Consider the following 18306-nt stretch of genomic DNA (forward strand, 5'->3'; position numbering starts at 1 on the left):
AGTAGCATGATGCTGGAGTAGATAGGGGCACAGTAGTATGATGCAGGAGTAGAAAGGGGAACAGTAGCATGATGCAGGAGTAGATAGGGGCACAGTAGCATGGGACAGGAGAGATAGGGGCACAGTAGCATGGGACAGGAGAGATAGGGGCACAGTAGCATGATGCAGGAGTAGATAGGGGCACATTAGCATGGTACAGGAGTAGATAGGGGCACAGTAGCATGATGCAGGAGTAGATAGGGGCACAGTAGCATGGTACAGGATAGATAGGGGCACAGTAGCATGATGCAGGAGTAGATAGGGGCACAGTAGCATGATGCAGGAGTAGATAGGGCACGTTAGCATGGGACAGGAGTAGATAGGGGCACAGTAGCATGATGCAGGAGTAGATATGGGCACAGTAGCATGATGCAGGAGTAGATAGGGGCACAGTAGTATGATGCAGGAGTAGAAATGGGCACAGTAGCATGGTACAGTAGCGATAGGGGCACAGTAGCATGGTACAGCAGAGATAGGGTACAGTAGCATGATGCAGGAGTAGATAGGGGCACAGTAGCATGATGCAGGAGTAGAAAGGGGCGCAGTAGCATGGTGCAAGAGCAGATCAGGTCACAGTAGCATGGGACAGGAGAGATAGGGGCACAGTAGCATGGTACAGGAGTAGATAGGGGCACAGTAGTATGATGCAGGAGTAGATAGGGGCACAGTAGTATGATGCAGGAGTAGAAATGGGCACAGTAGCATGGTACAGTAGCGATAGGGGCACAGTAGCATGGTACAGCAGAGATAGGGTACAGTAGCATGATGCAGGAGTAGATAAGGGGACAGTAGCATGATGCAGGAGTAGAAAGGGGCGCAGTAGCATGATGCAGGAGTAGAAAGGGGCACAGTAGCATGATGCAGGAGTAGATAGGGGCACAGTAGCATGGGACAGGAGAGATAGGGGCACAGTAGCATGATGCAAGTAGATAGGGGCACGGTACCATGATGCAGGAGTAGATAGGGGCACAGTAACATGGTACAGGAGTAGATAGGGGCACCGGAGTATGATGCAGGAGTAGATAGGGCCACCGTAGTATGATGCAGGAGTAGATAGGGGCACAGTAGTGGGTTTTTAATAAGTGTACGGTTAGTTTTAAGGGTGTTTTATTCCCTTTCCCATTGTCCCGTTTTGTATCACAAAGTATAATGGATTTATACGATAGTCCAGTTGGGGGTGGTAATGCAACATATTGTATGCCAACCGCCATTAAACCCCACGGAAGAAGAAGAAGAAGAAGAAGAAGAAGAAGAACGACGACGACGACCTACTACTGTGCTGTCAAAAGGATAACCGTTGTGTCCGTTTCAAATGTATTACTACAGGTAGGTAATAGCACGTTTAAACTTTCTATTATCGAAAGAACATGTCATAACATGCTAGGTAACAAACCTGTGAAGGTTTTATGACATGTTATTTATGTGTCAAGTCGAGTGTGTGAAGAACGTGCTAAAAACATAGCTAACGTTAGACTTTGGGTTTGATTTAATTAATATACAGTTCGTCAAGGTAATTTCATAAATATTCCATTCATTTGAGATTTCTGAGTTCGTTTTATATGTTATTGGTTTTCTGTAAAATGTTGTTCACAAGCTGGTAAAATGGCGTCGCCCAATCGGTCAACAGACTAAAGTGCAGGCAGTGCCGTAGCCTCTTCGCTCTGGGAGACGGTAATGGGTAGTCTAGAAGGGATCCAGCTTTTGTCAAATTAACGTCATATTTGACTTTTAGTAGCAGGTTAGGATAATTAGCATAGCAGGTTAGGATAATTCGGTTTGGAAAAGTGTTAGGGTTAGCTAAAATGCAAAGAAAATCAACCTTTTGACGGTCATTTGACAAAAGCTGGATCCCTTCTAGCCATGACCCCGAAGTCCTGGGGCCTCGTTGATAAACTGCATACATACAAAATATACCACAAAACACGCGTGAGACAATTTTCACTCAAAAGTTGGCACTTATAAAAACTGAACTTGACGTGAGAATGTGTTCACCATCCCACACATTTTAGATCACGGCTCTCCAGCCGTGTTCCTGGAAGGCTACTGTCCTGTAGGTTTTAACTCTAACCATGTTCCTGCAAGGCAACCTCCTGTAGGTTTTAACTCCAACCCTGTTCCTGGAGAGGGACCCTCCTGTAGGTTTTTACTTTAAAATGTTATATATATATTTATTTATTTGTAATAATGACAATTACAACAATATTGAATGAACAATGAACACTTTTATTTTAACTTAATATAATACATCAATAAAATCAATTTAGTCTCAAATAAATAATGAAACATGTTCAATTTGGTTTAAATAATGCAAAAACACAGTGTTGGAGAAGAAAGTATAAGTGCAATACGTGCCATGTAAAAAAGCTAACGTTTAAGTTCCTTGCTCAGAACATGAGAACATATGAAAGCTGGTGGTTCCTTTTAACACGAGTCTTCAATATTCCAAGGTAAGAAGTTTTAGGTTGTAGTTATTATAGGGCTATTTCTCTATACCCTTTGTATTTCATATACCTTTGACTATTGGATGTTCTAATAGGTACTTTAGTACTGCCAGTCAAATCTCGGGAGTTGATTGGCTTGAAGTCATAAACAGCGCAATGCATGAAGCATTGCGAAGAGCTGCTGGCAAACGCAGTAAAGTGCTGTTTGAATGAATGCTTACAAGCCTGCTGCTGCCTACCACTGCTCAGACTGCTCTATCAAATCATAGACTTAATTATAATATAATAACACACAGAAATATGAGACTTAGGTCATTAATATGGTCAAATCCGGAAACTATCATTCCGAAAACAAAACGTTTATTCTTTCAGTGAAATACGGAACCGTTCCAGAACGCAAGAGAAATGACACAATTTCCCTACTTAAAAGAAATTCATGTTAGCAGGCAATATTAACAAAATATGCAGGTTTAAAAATATATACTTGTGTATTGATTTTAAGGCATTGATGTTTATGGTTAGGTACACATTGGTGCAACAACAGTGCTTTTTTCGCAAATGCGCTTGTTAAATCACCCATTTGGCGAAGTCGGCTGTGATTCAATGATAAATTAACAGGCACCGCATCGATTATATGCAACGCAGGACAAGCTAGATAAACTAGTAATATCATCAACCATGTGTAGTTAACTAGTGATTATGTTAAAATTGATTGTTTTTTTACAAGATACGTTTAATGCTAGCTAGCACCTTACCTTGGCTCCTTGCTGCACTCGCGTAACAGGTAGTCAGCCTGCCACGCAGTCTCCTCGTGGAGTGCAATGTAATCGGCCATGATCTGTGTCCAAAAATGCCGATTCCCGATTGTTCTGAAAACTTGAAATCGGTCCTAATTAATCGGCAATTCCGATTAATCGGTCGACCTTTAATATATACCCCAATTTGGGTGGAGGGTCCTCCTTCCCTCTAAACATTACATCTTTATTGTTAGGCAGGAAGTTATGTGATGCGGGTAATAAACGGTTCCTTCTCCCTTAATGTGACCTGACCTCCATTCCTCACTAAACCACCTCTCTCCACCCTTATCAGTGACTGCAACCATGTGATTGCCTTTCCTTTACTCAGTACATTCCAAGCTTAATTGCCCTCCACCATATAAATTCCACCTACAGATAACCATGAACTTCTGGTGTATAAAACAGACTATGGCACTCAATATTTCAATAGGATACCTGATAATGAACAATATGAACAAGTTTAGAGTCAGAACCAATCACAGGTCTCCCGGAGCGAAGAGGCTAGCAGTGCCGGTGCTTCAGAGAGTCAATTTTCACAGTTGCACTACTGTTTTGAAGCTGAATGTAATGATTATCATGTGTAGTAATATTCAGAGACATTCAGTTGTTTCTATGTTTATCTATACATGTTACTATGGTGTGAACAGGAAATACTATTGGTTTTTGATGTGAAGACAAGGAGAACCTGTGCTAAGGAGTTTTTCCACTGTGCTTCTACACCTGCATTGCTTGCTGTTTGGGGTTTTAGGCTGGGTTTCTGTACAGCACCTTGTGACATCAGCTGATGTAAAAAGGGCTTTATAAATAATACATTTGATTGATATTCAGGTAAATAGTACATAGTACTGCCTAAAACATACTGCAACCTTGTACTGAATGTTTTTTTGTCATTTATGCATTTATTTCATTTTCAGATGTATTATAGGTTATGTGCACTTAGTGTGCAGTTGTGTAATGTGAATCAATTAATGTTTTGTTGTCGAAGCTTAACTACCTGATCTATTGAAATTAGATAATTGAACAAGAACAAATATATTTTTAGAGAATAAAGAAAGCGCCAGAACTTTCAAGACTAACTTTTTGTGTCTGTTTCTCTTTATTACTACAGGCCGACTCCGATTAAGTCTGAGGCCAGTAACATCAACAGTGAGGACAAACCCAGCCTGCCTCTCTCCTTCCACACTGTCCAAACCTACAGTCACTGGGTCCTGATTGTGACAGTGGAGCCCAGTTTGCACTGCAGGATCCAGAGATGGCATCAGTGAAGCTGGAAGACTGCAGTCAAACACTGGAGCTGAATGTCAACATTAAAGATGAAGAAGAGGAGGAGGAGATCGGGAAATCTGTTTGTGATGGTAAGCACAGGTTCGATCCAGGGGTCAAAACATGGACTATCAAAAAAGCTGAATTTTAAACAATTTCACCTGCATTTTATATTGAAAGTAAAGTGTTTCTTGCTTCAATAGAACGACCAGGGATGTGCAACTATAGTTTGTTTTCCTTCACAGAAAATACATTAGTGTAACACATTAGGCAGAAAATAGCTTCATTTTCATCAGATGGCAACAGAACTGCAACACTAATTGGCTAGCAGCCAATCAAGTAAATGAGCTTACAATGAAAATCAAGGTCTTTTTTTGCTAAAACGATGCATGGTCATCATATTTCTAGTGTTTATCATAGAAAGAATGTAGCCAGCTACATTTCCTGATCTAATGTGTTGCTTGAAGTGAATCTGGCATTTTACTGGAGAAAAGTAGTCTGGCTACATCAAGAAAAGTACCAGAGAAAGTAGCTCCACATCAGAGTGCTGTCTGCTGATAGAATGATGGAGAACAGTAGCTCCACATCAGTCAGAGTGCTGTCTGCTGATAGAATGATGAACAGTAGCTCCACATCAGAGTGCTGTCTGCTGATGGAATGATGGAGAACAGTAGCTCCACATCAGAGTGCTGTCTCCTGATAGAATGATGGAGAACAGTAGCTCCACATCAGTCAGAGTGCTGTCTGCTGATAGAATGATGGAGAACAGTAGCTCCACATCAGTCAGAGTGCTGTCTGCTGATAGAATGATGGAGAACAGTAGCTCCACATCAGTCAGAGTGCTGTCTGCTGATAGAATGATGGAGAACAGTAGCTCCACATCAGAGTGCTGTCTGCTGATAGAATGATGGAGAACAGTAGCTCCACATCAGTCAGAGTGCTGTCTGCTGATAGAATGATGGAGAACAGTAGCTCCACATCAGTCAGAGTGCTGTCTGCTGATAGAATGATGGAGAACAGTAGCTCCACATCAGTCAGAGTGCTGTCTGCTGATAGAATGATGGAGAACAGTAGCTCCACATCAGAGTGCTGTCTGCTGATAGAATGATGGAGAACAGTAGCTCCACATCAGTCAGAGTGCTGTCTCCTGATAGAATGATGGAGAACAGTAGCTCCACATCAGTCAGAGTGCTGTCTGCTGATAGAATGATGGAGAACAGCAGCTCCACATCAGTCAGAGTGCTGTCTGCTGATAGAATGATGGAGAACAGTAGCTCCACATCAGTCAGAGTGCTGTCTGCTGATAGAATGATGGAGAACAGTAGCTCCACATCAGTCAGAGTGCTGTCTGCTGATAGAATGATGGAGAACAGTAGCTCCACATCAGTCAGAGTGCTGTCTGCTGATAGAATGATGGAGAACAGTAGCTCCACATCAGTCAGAGTGCTGTCTGCTGATAGAATGATGAACAGTAGCTCCACATCAGTCAGAGTGCTGTCTGCTGATAGAATGATGAACAGTAGCTCCACATCAGTCAGAGTGCTGTCGGCTGATAGAATGATGGAGAACAGTAGCTCCACATCAGTCAGAGTGCTGTCGGCTGATAGAATGATGGAGAACAGTAGCTCCACATCAGTCAGAGTGCTGTCTGCTGATAGAATGATGGAGAACAGTAGCTCCACATCAGTCAGAGTGCTGTCTGCTGATAGAATGATGGAGAACAGTAGCTCCACATCAGTCAGAGTGCTGTCTGATGATAGAATGAAGGAGAACAGTAGCTCCACATCAGTCAGAGAGCTGTCTGCTGATAGAATGATGGAGAACAGTAGCTCCACATCAGTCAGAGTGCTGTCTGCTGATAGAATGATGAACAGTAGCTCCACATCAGAGTGCTGTCTGCTGATAGATTGCCCGTTTGTGAATTCTCATCCGAATGGAGAAGTGCAACTGAAGAACATGATATGATCTTTGATGCAGAAATTACAGTAAGAAGCATTTTAGATATGCGTTTACAGCAAGAAATTTGTTCTGCGTTTTTATCATTTTATTTTCTGCGTGAAAAATCCAGAATTCTGCGTTAACTTGACCCCTGCTATCTAAGTTTGTGTTGATCGTTCTAACTTTCCACTGTGCATGAAAAGTTTCTGTACTGTTTTATGATTAACTCTTTTATGAGAAGGTAGATATTATTTCATGATACTGAGTCTTGGGGTTTGACACTAGTATTGCCAGCATATGTTTTATTCACTGGGCTATCTGGAGTGCTCAGAGAGTAGACTAAAGAAGTGAAGTAGACAATCTGCCAGTGTTATAAAGTATTATGAAATGAGTCTGTAGTTACTAACCCTTGTGATAGTGAGAGGAGGATGATATGGCTCATAATTGTCAAACTTTTGCCCCTTTTTAGATTTCAACTCTTACCCAGTTTTAGGAGAGTTTTATTCTCCTATGTATTGTACAGCCTACTGATACACTACTGGTCAAAAGTTTTAGAACGCCTACAAGAGTATGTAAAGCTGTCATCAAGGCAAAAGGTGGCTATTTGAAGAATCTCAAATATAAATTATATTTTGATTTGTTTAACACTTTTTTTTTTGGTTACTGCATGATTCCATATGTGTTATTTCATAGTCTTGATGTCTTCACTATTATTCTACAATGTAGAAAATAGTAAAAATAAAGAAAAACCTTTGAATGAGTAGGTGTTCTAAAACTGTTGACCGGTAGTGTACGTATGTCGCCCGGTACAGGCAGAAGAGGATATGATGTCATATGTTTATCACACCACCTGACTGGTTTTTCTGTTGTTGTTCACACAGGGGACCATGTTGAGACTTTCTCTACATCCAGAGAGCAACAGCAGGAAGATCACAGAGCTAAGAGGTCTCACCACTGCCCACATTGTGAGGAGATTTTCCCGTTTCTATCAGGGCTAAAAATACACCTAAAAATACACACAGGAGATAATCCTTATTCCCGCACTGACTGTGGGAAGAGATTCACAACATCACATTCTCTGACAGATCATCAGAGTGTGCACTCTGGAGAAAAGCCTTTCTCCTGCTCTGACTGTGGGAAGAGTTTCTCTCGACTGAGCCATTTAAAAAGACACCAAAGTATACATAAAGGAGAGAAGCCTTACTCCTGTTCTGACTGTGGTGAGAGTTTCGCTCAACTGGGGACTTTAAAAAAACACCAACGTATTCACACAGGAGAGAAGCCTTACTTCTGTTCTGACTGTGGGAAGAATTTCTCCCGATTGGATACCTTAAAAACACATGAACGTATACATACAGGAGAGAAGCTTTACTCCTGCTCTCATTGTGGAAAATGCTTCACAACATCAACTGAGCTAAAAGTTCATCAGAGAACACACACAGGAGAGAAGCCTTACTCCTGCTCTGACTGTGGGGTGAGTTTCTCTCGACTGGGCCACTTAAAAACTCATGAAAGTATACATACAGGAGAGAAGCCTTACTACTGCTCTGACTGTGTGAAATTCTTCACAACATCAACTGAGCTAAAAGTTCATCAGAGAACACACACAGGAGAGAAGCCTTACTCCTGCTCTGATTGCGGGGCGAGTTTCTCGCAACTGGGCAACTTAAAAACACATGAACGTATACATACAGGAGAGAAGCCTTATTACTGCTCTGACTGTAGAAAATGTTTTAAAACATCAACTGGGCTAAAAGTTCATCAGAGAACACACACAGGAGAGAAGCCTTACACCTGCTCTCACTGTGGTGTGAGTTTCTCTCGACTGGGACACTTAAAAACACATGAACGTATACATACAAGAGAGAAGCCTTAAACATGCTCTTGACTGTGGGGCAAGTTTCTTTCGACTGGGCAACTTAAAAACACTTGAACGTATACACACAGGAGAGAATACTAGGGCTGTGGCGGCCATGACATTGTGTCAGCCGGTGATTGTCATATAAATACTTACCGGTCTCATGGTAATTAACCGGTAATTAACCTAAACATGTTTAGCATGTCCTGGCTTCTACGCATAGCCTACAAGCCACTGATGCGGACCTTCTGAAACATCTACATTGTAAAAAGTATAATACATCCATTTAATATAGTCTACACCTTCACAATAAATCCATTATTTATTTTATACAGGTCTAAAGAAACATGATATAAAGAAAATGTAACCTATTTCAGAAGAACAAAATAGCATATTCGGAGTTATCCTTACAGTATGTTAGGTCCTGATCTGGCTTGGCTATATGGCTGTGGGCAACACTAGTTCATTTAACAGACAGTCCTTACAGTATGTTAGGTCCTGATCTGGCTTGGCCATATGGCTGTGGGCAACACTAGTTCATTTAGCAGACAGTCCTTACAGTATGTTAGGTCCTGATCTGGCTTGGCCATATGGCTGTGGGCAACACTAGTTCATTTAGCACACGATTGAGCATAGCTGAAATAAAGAAATGGTTCCCCCAACAATTTCAGAGGAAGTGTGCACTATTCTGTGTTCTGTGTTAACAGGTCCTCCAATCTGCTTACTTTAGATTTATTTGTGCAACTTTAGTTGGGATTTAAATGTATGTTTAGATGTTTAATACATTCTAAGGCTGCATGATGCAAGTCTAATGATGATTTGAAAAAAAGTTGGATGAAAGGCCTGAGCTCTGCTCTGTTTCTTACACAGGCTGCACACACTTCATCAGTCTCTCATTCACAATTTGACAAGCACTTGATCATATTCTCAACCATCAGACTGTTCATAATTTAATCTCGTCTTTACATACAGCCTACTAATATATGTGTAGACATCATTTTCAATTAAAAAAACCCATGTCATCCGTAGCATGCACTCGAATAGCGAATGGAGGTTACGGCGTGTCTATAAGGCTAGAGGAAGCTAAGCTTTCACTAAAGTTAATTGAATTAAATTGCCAAAATTGTATAGCCTACTCCTGTCTATACAGAAATAAATAAAATCCTTCCAAATAGGCTACTAAAGTATGATTTGGCCTCAGAGGATCATTACCTTCTTTAAAATATAAATAAGTTGTGGATTGTTTTAAATTGAATTGTCTACAGTCGGAAGGAAAGGCATCGTGCACAATTTTGGCAGATTATTGTTGAGTTGAGACTGTCTGACAAGTAGAGAGGCCAAGCCAGACATATCACAATATTTTCAAAATACAATCGTGGGCAATACATACACTACATGGTCAAAAGTATGTGGACACGGACTCATCGAGCATCTCATTTCAAAATCGTGGCCATTAATATGGAGTTGGTCCCCCCTTTGCTGCTATAACAGCCTCTACTCTTCTGGGAAGGCTTTCTACTAGATGTTGGAACATTGTTGTGGGGACTTCAGCCACGAGAGCATTTGTGAGGTCAGGCACTGATGTTAGGTGATTAGACCTGGCTCACTGTCCGCGTTCCAATTCATCCCAAAGGTGTTCGATGGGGTTGAGTTCAGGGCTCTGTGTAGGTCAGTCAAGTTCTTCCTCACCGATCTCGACGAACCATTTCAGTATGGACCTCGCTTTGTGCACGGGGGCATTGTCATGTTGTAACAGGAAAGGGCCTCCCCAAACTGTTGCCCCAAAGTTGGAAGCACAGAATTGTCTAGAATGTCATTGTATGCTGTAGCATTAAGATTTCCCTTCACTGGAACTAAGGGGCCTAGCCCAAACCATTATTCCTCCTCCACCAAACTTTACAGTTGGCCCTATGCATTGGGACAGGTAGTGTTCTCCTGGAATCCACCAAACCATGATTTGTCCGTTGGACTGCCAGATGGTGAAGCGTGGTTCATCATTCCAGAGAACACGGTGTCCAATGGTGGCAAGCTTTACACCACACCAGCTGATGCTTAGCATTGCGCATGGTGATCTTTGGCTTGTGTGCGGCTTCTCGGCCAAGGAAACCCATTTCATGAAGCTCCCGACGAACAGTTCTTGTGTTGAAATAGCTTCCAGAGACAGTTTGGAACTCGGTGGTGAGTGTTGCACGCTTCAGCACTCGGTGGTCCTGTTCCGTGAGCTTGTGTGGCCTACCACTTCGCTTCTGACCCGTTGTTGCTCCTAGACGTTTGCACTTCACAATAACAGCACTTCCAGTTGGCCGGGGCAGCTCTCTCGTATCTGATATAACCCGTATCTGATATAATATATGTGATATATAACCCACGCCGTATGTGATATATAACCCAGGCCGTATGTGATATATAACCCGGGCCGTATCTGTTATAGCCCAGGCAGTATCTGAAATAACCCAGGCCGTATGTGATATGTAACCCGGGCCGTATCTGTTATAGCCCAGGCAGTATCTGCAATAACCCAGGCCGTATGTGATATATAACCCGGGCCGTATCTGTTATAACCCAGGCAGTATCTGAAATAACCCAGGCCGTATGTGATATGTAACCCGGGCCGTATCTGTTATAGCCCAGGCAGTATCTGCAATAACCCAGGCCGTATGTGATATATAACCCGGGCCGTATCTGTTATAACCCAGGCAGTATCTGAAATAACCCAGGCCGTATGTGATATGTAACCCGGGCCGTATCTGTTATAGCCCAGGCCGTATCTGCAATAACCCAGGCCGTATGTGATATATAACCCGGGCCGTATCTGTTATAACCCAGGCAGTATCTGAAATAACCCAGGCCGTATGTGATATGTAACCCGGGCCGTATCTGTTATAGCCCAGGCAGTATCTGCAATAACCCAGGCCGTATGTGATATATAACCCGGGCCGTATCTGTTATAACCCAGGCAGTATCTGAAATAACCCAGGCCGTATGTGATATGTAACCCGGGCCGTATCTGTTATAGCCCAGGCCGTATCTGCAATAACCCAGGCCGTATGTGATATATAACCCGGGCCGTATCTGTTATAGCCCAGGCAGTATCTGAAATAACCCAGGCCGTATGTGATATGTAACCCGGGCCGTATCTGTTATAACCCAGGCCGTATGTGATATGTAACCCGGGCCGTATCTATTATAACCCAGGCCGTATTTGATATGTAACCCGGGCCGTATCTGTTATAGCCCAGGCAGTATCTGAAATAACCCAGGCCGTATTTGATATGTAACCCGGGCCGTATCTGAAATAACCCAGGCCGTACCTGTATAGTCCAGGCCATATGTCTTATAACCCAGGCAGTATCTATTATAGCCCAGGCCTGCTATACGCGCTCAGCCATGCATTGAATGGTATTTTTTGCAAACAGTGATTGAGTGATATTATTAGTCAGAATTATGACTATTCAATCTACTCATAGCATTATAAATAATAAACTATTTTACATAAGTGTACAAATGTAATAATGCATAGAATGCTTTAATACGAAGGTGCATTTTTATGGTGAAAATAAGAACACGTTTTCACTAGGTTCTGTAGAATCAATGACTGGGCTTTAAAGAACACGTTTTCACTAGGTTCTGTAGAATCAATGACTGGGCTTTAAAGAACATGTTTTCACTAGGCTCTGTGCTCTCTGTGTTCCAGGGGTCCTAGTCTATAGGCTACGTTTGGTGTTATTTGGACATTTTTAGTTGTGATATAAACCTTATTAAAACATATAGGGCTATGAGCTATGCTACATGATGCGTGTGACTATGATTTGGGAAATAGGCATGCGCTGTTTCTTGCTTTAGACTGCATACGCTGGACAACATTCACGAGTGATAATACATCATTCACAAGTGACAATATTGTCAACCAATAGAAATGTAATGAAGTTAATCTTGTCTTTACATATACTAAATAATATGTGTGAATTATATGTCATGTTTTTCCCGCGGTTTATTTTCATGCAAGCCGTGTATGCTACTCCTGTTGTAAAGCGAAGCAATGTACTTAATATTAAAAACGCTGATCGATAAACAAACTGTGCATTGGGAAGTATTCGGGCCCCTTCCTTTTTTCCACATTTTGTTACGTTACAGCCTTATTCTAAAATTGATTAAATAGCTTTTTTTACTCATCAGTCTACATACAGTCCCCCTTAATGACAAAGCAAAAACAGGTTTTACAACATTTTTCCAATTTATATATAAAAAACATACATTATTTACATAAGTATTCAGACACTTTGCTATGAGACTAGAAATTGAGCTCAGGTACATCCTGTTTCCATCGATCATCCTTAATGTTTATACAACTTGATTGGAGTCCATCTGTGGTAAATTCAGTTGATTGGACATGATTTGGAAAGGCACACACCTGTCTATATAAGGTCCCACAGTTGACAGTGCATGTCGGAGCAAAAACCAAGCCATGAGGTTAAAGGAATTGTCCATAGAGCGCCGAGAAAGGATTGTGTCGCTGGAAAAAGTTTGGAAGAACCAAGACTTCCTGGAGCTGGCCGCCCGGCCAAACTGAGACATTTGGGGAGAAGGGCCTTGGTCACTCTGACAGAGCTTCAGAGTTTCTCTGTGGAGATGGAAGAACCTTCCAGAAGGACAACCTTTTCTGCAGAACTCCACCAATCAGGCCTTTATGGTAGAGTGGCCGATGGAAGCCACTCCTCAGTAAAAGGCACATGACAGCCGGCTTGGAGTTTGCCAAAAGGCACCTAAAGGACTCTGACCATGAGAAACAAGATTCTCTGGTCTGATGAAACCAAGATTGAACTCTTTGGCCTGAATGCCAAGTGTCACGTCTGGAGCAAACCTGGCACCATCCCTATGGTGAAGCATGGTGGTAGCCGCATCATGCTGTGGGGATGTTTTTCAGCGGCAGGGACTAGGAAATTAGTCAGGATCTAGGGAAAGATGAATGGAGCAAAGTACAGAGATATCCTTGATGAGAACCTGGTCTAGAGCACTCAGGACCTCATACTGGGGCGAAGGTTCACCTTCCAACAGGACAACGACCCTAAACACACAGCCAAGACAATGCAGAAGTGGCTTTGGGACAATTCTCTGAATGTCATTGAGTGGCCCAGCCAGAGCCGGACTTGAACCTGATCGAACATCTCTGGAGAGACCTGAAAATAGCCGTGCAGCGATGTTCCCCATCAAAACTTGAGCGCATCTGCAGAGAAGAATGGGAGAAACTCCCCAAAAAGGGTGTGCCAAGCTTGTAGCGTCATACCCAAGAAGACATGAGGCTGTAATCGCTGCCAAAGGTGTTTCAACAAAGTACGGCGTAAAGGGTCTGAATACTTATGTAAATGTGATGTTTTTGTCTTGTCATTATGTATGATTGTGTGTAGATTGGAGAGGGGGAAAAACGATTTATCCAGTTTTAGATAAGGCTGTAACGTAACAAAATGTGGAAAAAGTCAAGGAGTCTGAATACTTTCCGAATGCACTGTATATGGTATTTTGTATTGTATAGTGATACATGGTTGGGATACGACTGATGTGTGGTTGTCTGGTTATCTTAAGGTGAATCCACAAGCTGTAGGTAGCTCTGGATGGGAGTGTCTGCTAAATCAGGGTTTTCTAAACTTGGTCCTGGGTGGATAATTTTTTTACTACTAAATGACTTGTGTTTAATGATACACAGGCTATGAAATGACTGCATGTGTTTTTAAACTAGATTCATTACGTTAGCCATTGATGATTCATGTATTTGGATAACTTCAATGAACTGAATTGATCTGCTAATAAAAAATGTAACCTTTTTGGGGGGGGGGAGTGGTGGTATCTATACAGAAAATACAATGTCTTTGTTTAAATCATGTCATTCAAAATAATATGTTACTATTTATCTAGTCAAAACATGTCACTACATCTCTACACATCACCACTGGAACAAGCCCAATATCTAGGCGCCAGTATTATCTACAATGCATACAAATATATGTTTATCAGTATAAAGGATTTACATATGTTTCTTATTAAATAACAGTTAAATAAATGTATTTGTCATTTTTTATAAGGTGCCAAAGTCCAGGGACAGCATTACCACCACAATCCAATAATGACCCAGTTACTATTGGGGAATGGAACCAGAGAGGAAGCTTGTGTTACCTTTCTCACACCACTACAGTATTCATTTCAACAGACCTTTTCCGCACCCTATTGTTAGAGATATGCAGTACCAGTCAAAAGTTTGGACACACCTACTCTTTCAAGGGTTTTTCTTGATTTTGACTATTTTATACATTGTAGAATAATAGTGAAGACATCAAAACTATGAAATAACACATATGGAATCATGTAGTAACCAAACAAGTGTTAAACAAATCAAAATATATTCTTTAGGGAATAGGGAGCTATTCGGAACTCAGCCCAAGAGAATTAGCATTGGCTGTCTCACTAAAACATGTTGCATTGTGGTATAGTTGGAGTGATTCCACCTGAAACCAGGGTAAAGTTCATAATGCCTTGGAGTGATTCCACATGAAACCAGGGTAACGTTCATAATGTCCTTGGAGTGATTCCACATGAAACCAGGGTAAAGTTCATAATGCCTTGGAGTGATTCCACATTTATTTATTTAATTGTTCCTTTATTTAACAAGGCAAGTCTGTTAAGAACAAATTCTTATTTACAATGACGGCCTACCAAAAGGCAAAGGCCTCCTGCAGGGATGGGGGCTGGGATTAAAAATAAAAAAAATAGGACAAAACACACATCACGACAAGAGAGACAACACAACACTACATAAAGAGACCTAAGACATCAACATAGCAAGGCAACAACCCATGACAACACAGGATGGTAGCAACACAACACGGCAGCAGCACAACATGGTAGCAGCACAAAACAGGGTATAAAACATTATTGGGCACAGGCAACAGCACAAAGGGAAAGAAGGTAGAGACAACAATACATCACACAAAGAAGCCACAACTGTCAGTAAGAGTGTCCATGATTGAGTCTTTGAATGAAGAGATTGAGATAAAACTGTCCAGTTTGAGTGTTTGTTGCAGCTCGTTCTAGTCGCTAGCTGCAGCGAACTGAAAAGAGGAGCGACCCAGGGATGTGTGCGCTTTGGGGACCTTTAACAGAATGTGACTGGCAGAGCGGGTGTTGTATGTGGAGGATGAGAGCTGCAGTAGATATCTCAGATAGGGGGGAGTGAGGCCTAAGAGGGTTTTATAAATAAGCATCAACCAGTGGGTCTTGCGACAGGTATACAGAGATGACCAGTTTACAGAAGAGTATAGAGTACAGTGATGTGTCCTATGAGGAACATTGGTGGCAAATCTGATGGCCGATCTATAAATTACGTCTCCATAATCTAGCATGGGCAGGATGGTCATCTGAATCAGGGTTAGTTTGGCAGCTGGGGTGAAAGAGGAGCGATTACGATAGAGGAAACCAAGTCTAGATTTAACCTTAGCCTGCAGCTTTGATATGTGCTGAGAGAAGGACAGTGTACCTTCTAGCCATACTCCCAAGTACTTGTATGAGGTGACTACCTCAAGCTCTAAACCCTTAGCGGTAGTAATCACACCTGTGGGGAGAGGGGCCTTCTTCTTACCAATGAAACCAGGACAAAAATGAAGGTCCATGACTTTGGGGATTTTAATGAAATTGAATAGGGGATGGATTTCACAGGAGGTTGACGGCACCTTAATTGGGGAGGACAGGTTCGTGGTAATGACTGGAGCGGAATCAGTGGAATGGTATCAAATACACCAAACACATGGTTTCCAGATGTTTGATGCCGTTCCATTTGCTCCGTTCCAGCCATTATTATGAGCTGTCCTCCCCTCAGCAGTCTCCACTGGTGGAATGTTGACATATTATTGACATTTGTATCTAAAAGCATAATTGAAAAATAATTGAAAGAAGTCTGTATATTTATGACATTTCAGCCTTACCCAGGCCTCCTCTGAGACCATATTTCCTCTGTAGGTGAAGTTTTACCACTCTGTAATATGAGTAGTATTCAACTAGAGATCCTTTTTGTTATATTTTTACATTTTTGTGTGTCATTTTATTTTGTTGGTTGACAGTAAGAAAGTCCCTTTGACATGTATCCAGTGGCAGCGCCACCTAGTGTCTGGTTTGAGCAACTGAAAGCTCTATAGATCCAACAGGAGCTGGTAGAGGAATGCAGTTCACTGTTATTACACAATAGGTAAGTAGGTTCTCATGGGTACTACACATCAATACACAGGCCATTCTCACAGATCATCTGTCTGTATATGTATCAGATTTCATCCGTCTCTATCTCGCCACGGCATCAAGAAAAAGACAGATTTAATGTTGACCCGTGGCTATGGGGACCGAACTGGGGTTGTTTGGACTGCTGATTGGTCAGTTGTTTGGGGTTTAGGTTTAGGGACGTGGCCTTGGCTCCACCTTGGGGCCTCCCACCGATACCCAGGAAGTGGAGTCTGAAGGTTGCCCACTCCCCGAAGGTCATCTGGAGCAGCTGTTTAAGGTCGTCAGGATCACCGAAGACCAGCGCCTGGCCGGTGAGGTCATTGCTACGGACGATGTCTGCGTACTTCTTAGGTTAGTTCATCCTTGCCAGCTTTTGGGGAATTTGGAAAGATGCGGAACATAGAAAGAAGATTTCAGTTTACATGTTTGGGGAGGAAGGTAGCCTAGTGGCTAGAGCGTTGGGCCAGTAACCGAAAGGTTGCTCGATCATATCCCCGAGCTGACAAGGTAAAAATCTGTTGTTCTGCCTCTGACCAAGGCAGTTAACCCACTGTTCCTAGACATTCATTGTAAATAAGAATTTGTTTTTAACTGACTTGCCTGGTTAAATAAAAAAAATAAAAACATCTTTCTTGGATTTATCTGAGGTCTAAAGGTGGCTATGGACCCTGGTCTAATGGAGTGCACTATATAGGGAATAGGGTGCCATGTGGGACACAGCCAACCCCCTACCGCTTTGCAGACATCCTCAGAGGTCATGTTGATAACAGTCCTGATGTTGAGAGGAGCCAGGTTCCTCCCCCACCCAGAATTCTTCAGTCTGGTGGTCCCTCTGATCCGGGCCAGCTGCCTCCTGATAGAATGATCCAGGTTAACCATGGTCAGCTTCAACCTCTCCGCGTCTCTCACCCTGAACTGGAAATGCACCTGGAGGATTGGAAGATGAAGATGAAGTGTGCTGAGTGTTGGAGAGATGCGCGCGCACACAAACAAACACACACACAGGTCGCTGGTTCAAATCTGTCTCGAAGGAGCGTAAAAGGAACACACACCTTGAGGAACATCTCAAACATCTCTGGATCTCCGTCCTGTTCCAGCAGGTCTTCGATCTCCTCCCTCATCATGTGAAGCTCCATCCTCGAGTCGCTGAACACCTATTATAATATATATAATAATGTATTAATAGTATATAAAATAATAATATAGAATTTAATTATAATAATATATGCCATTTAGCAGACCCCCCACAAAGTCTTGGACTCGTCGACGAGTGTCGCCGTCCCGACGGCGTCATCGATCTCTGCTCTCTGCTGCTCGTCCTCCAGACACTGTAGTATCCAGCTGAGACGACAGGGCCAATGGTTGGCAAGAACGACCTCTAATGAAGTGATCATTACTGTTAATCCAGTCCATGTTTTCATTCTACTACAAACTGTCGCTTAGAATGCCATTCCATGTTTTACTCTAATGTAGTGAACATTACTGTTAGTCCAGTCCATGTTTTCATTCTACTACAAACTGTCGCTTAGAATGCCATTCCATGTTTTACTCAGGCAGTAGTTGAGCTACAGAACTAGTGAACAACAATGTATGTAGCTATCCCCACAATGCCTTCAGTAAAGTTCAACAAACATATCAGATGCCCCAACCGACTTACGTTTTTCCTATCGTATCATTTGTATGACTCCCTCCCTCTCTCTTCCCCTCGCTC

The 18306-nt window shown here is 42.3% G+C and overlaps 1 protein-coding gene across 1 annotated transcript; it reads left to right on the forward strand.

Moving 5' to 3' along the window:
• The first annotated feature begins 1248 nt into the window (after positions 1–1248).
• LOC106575350 (uncharacterized) lies at positions 1249–14391 on the forward strand. The gene is made up of 3 exons (XM_014151835.3): positions 1249–1365; positions 4386–4632; positions 7360–14391. Exons 2-3 carry the CDS (start codon positions 4530–4532, stop codon positions 8352–8354), a joined length of 1098 nt encoding a protein of 365 aa, XP_014007310.1. The 5' UTR covers positions 1249–1365; positions 4386–4529; the 3' UTR covers positions 8355–14391.
• Positions 14392–18306: the final 3915 nt, after the last annotated feature.

The sequence above is a fragment of the Salmo salar genome, chromosome 16 (genome assembly GCF_965601325.2).
Source record: "Salmo salar chromosome 16, fSalSal1, whole genome shotgun sequence".
Classification (NCBI taxonomy): Eukaryota; Metazoa; Chordata; class Actinopteri; order Salmoniformes; family Salmonidae; genus Salmo; species Salmo salar.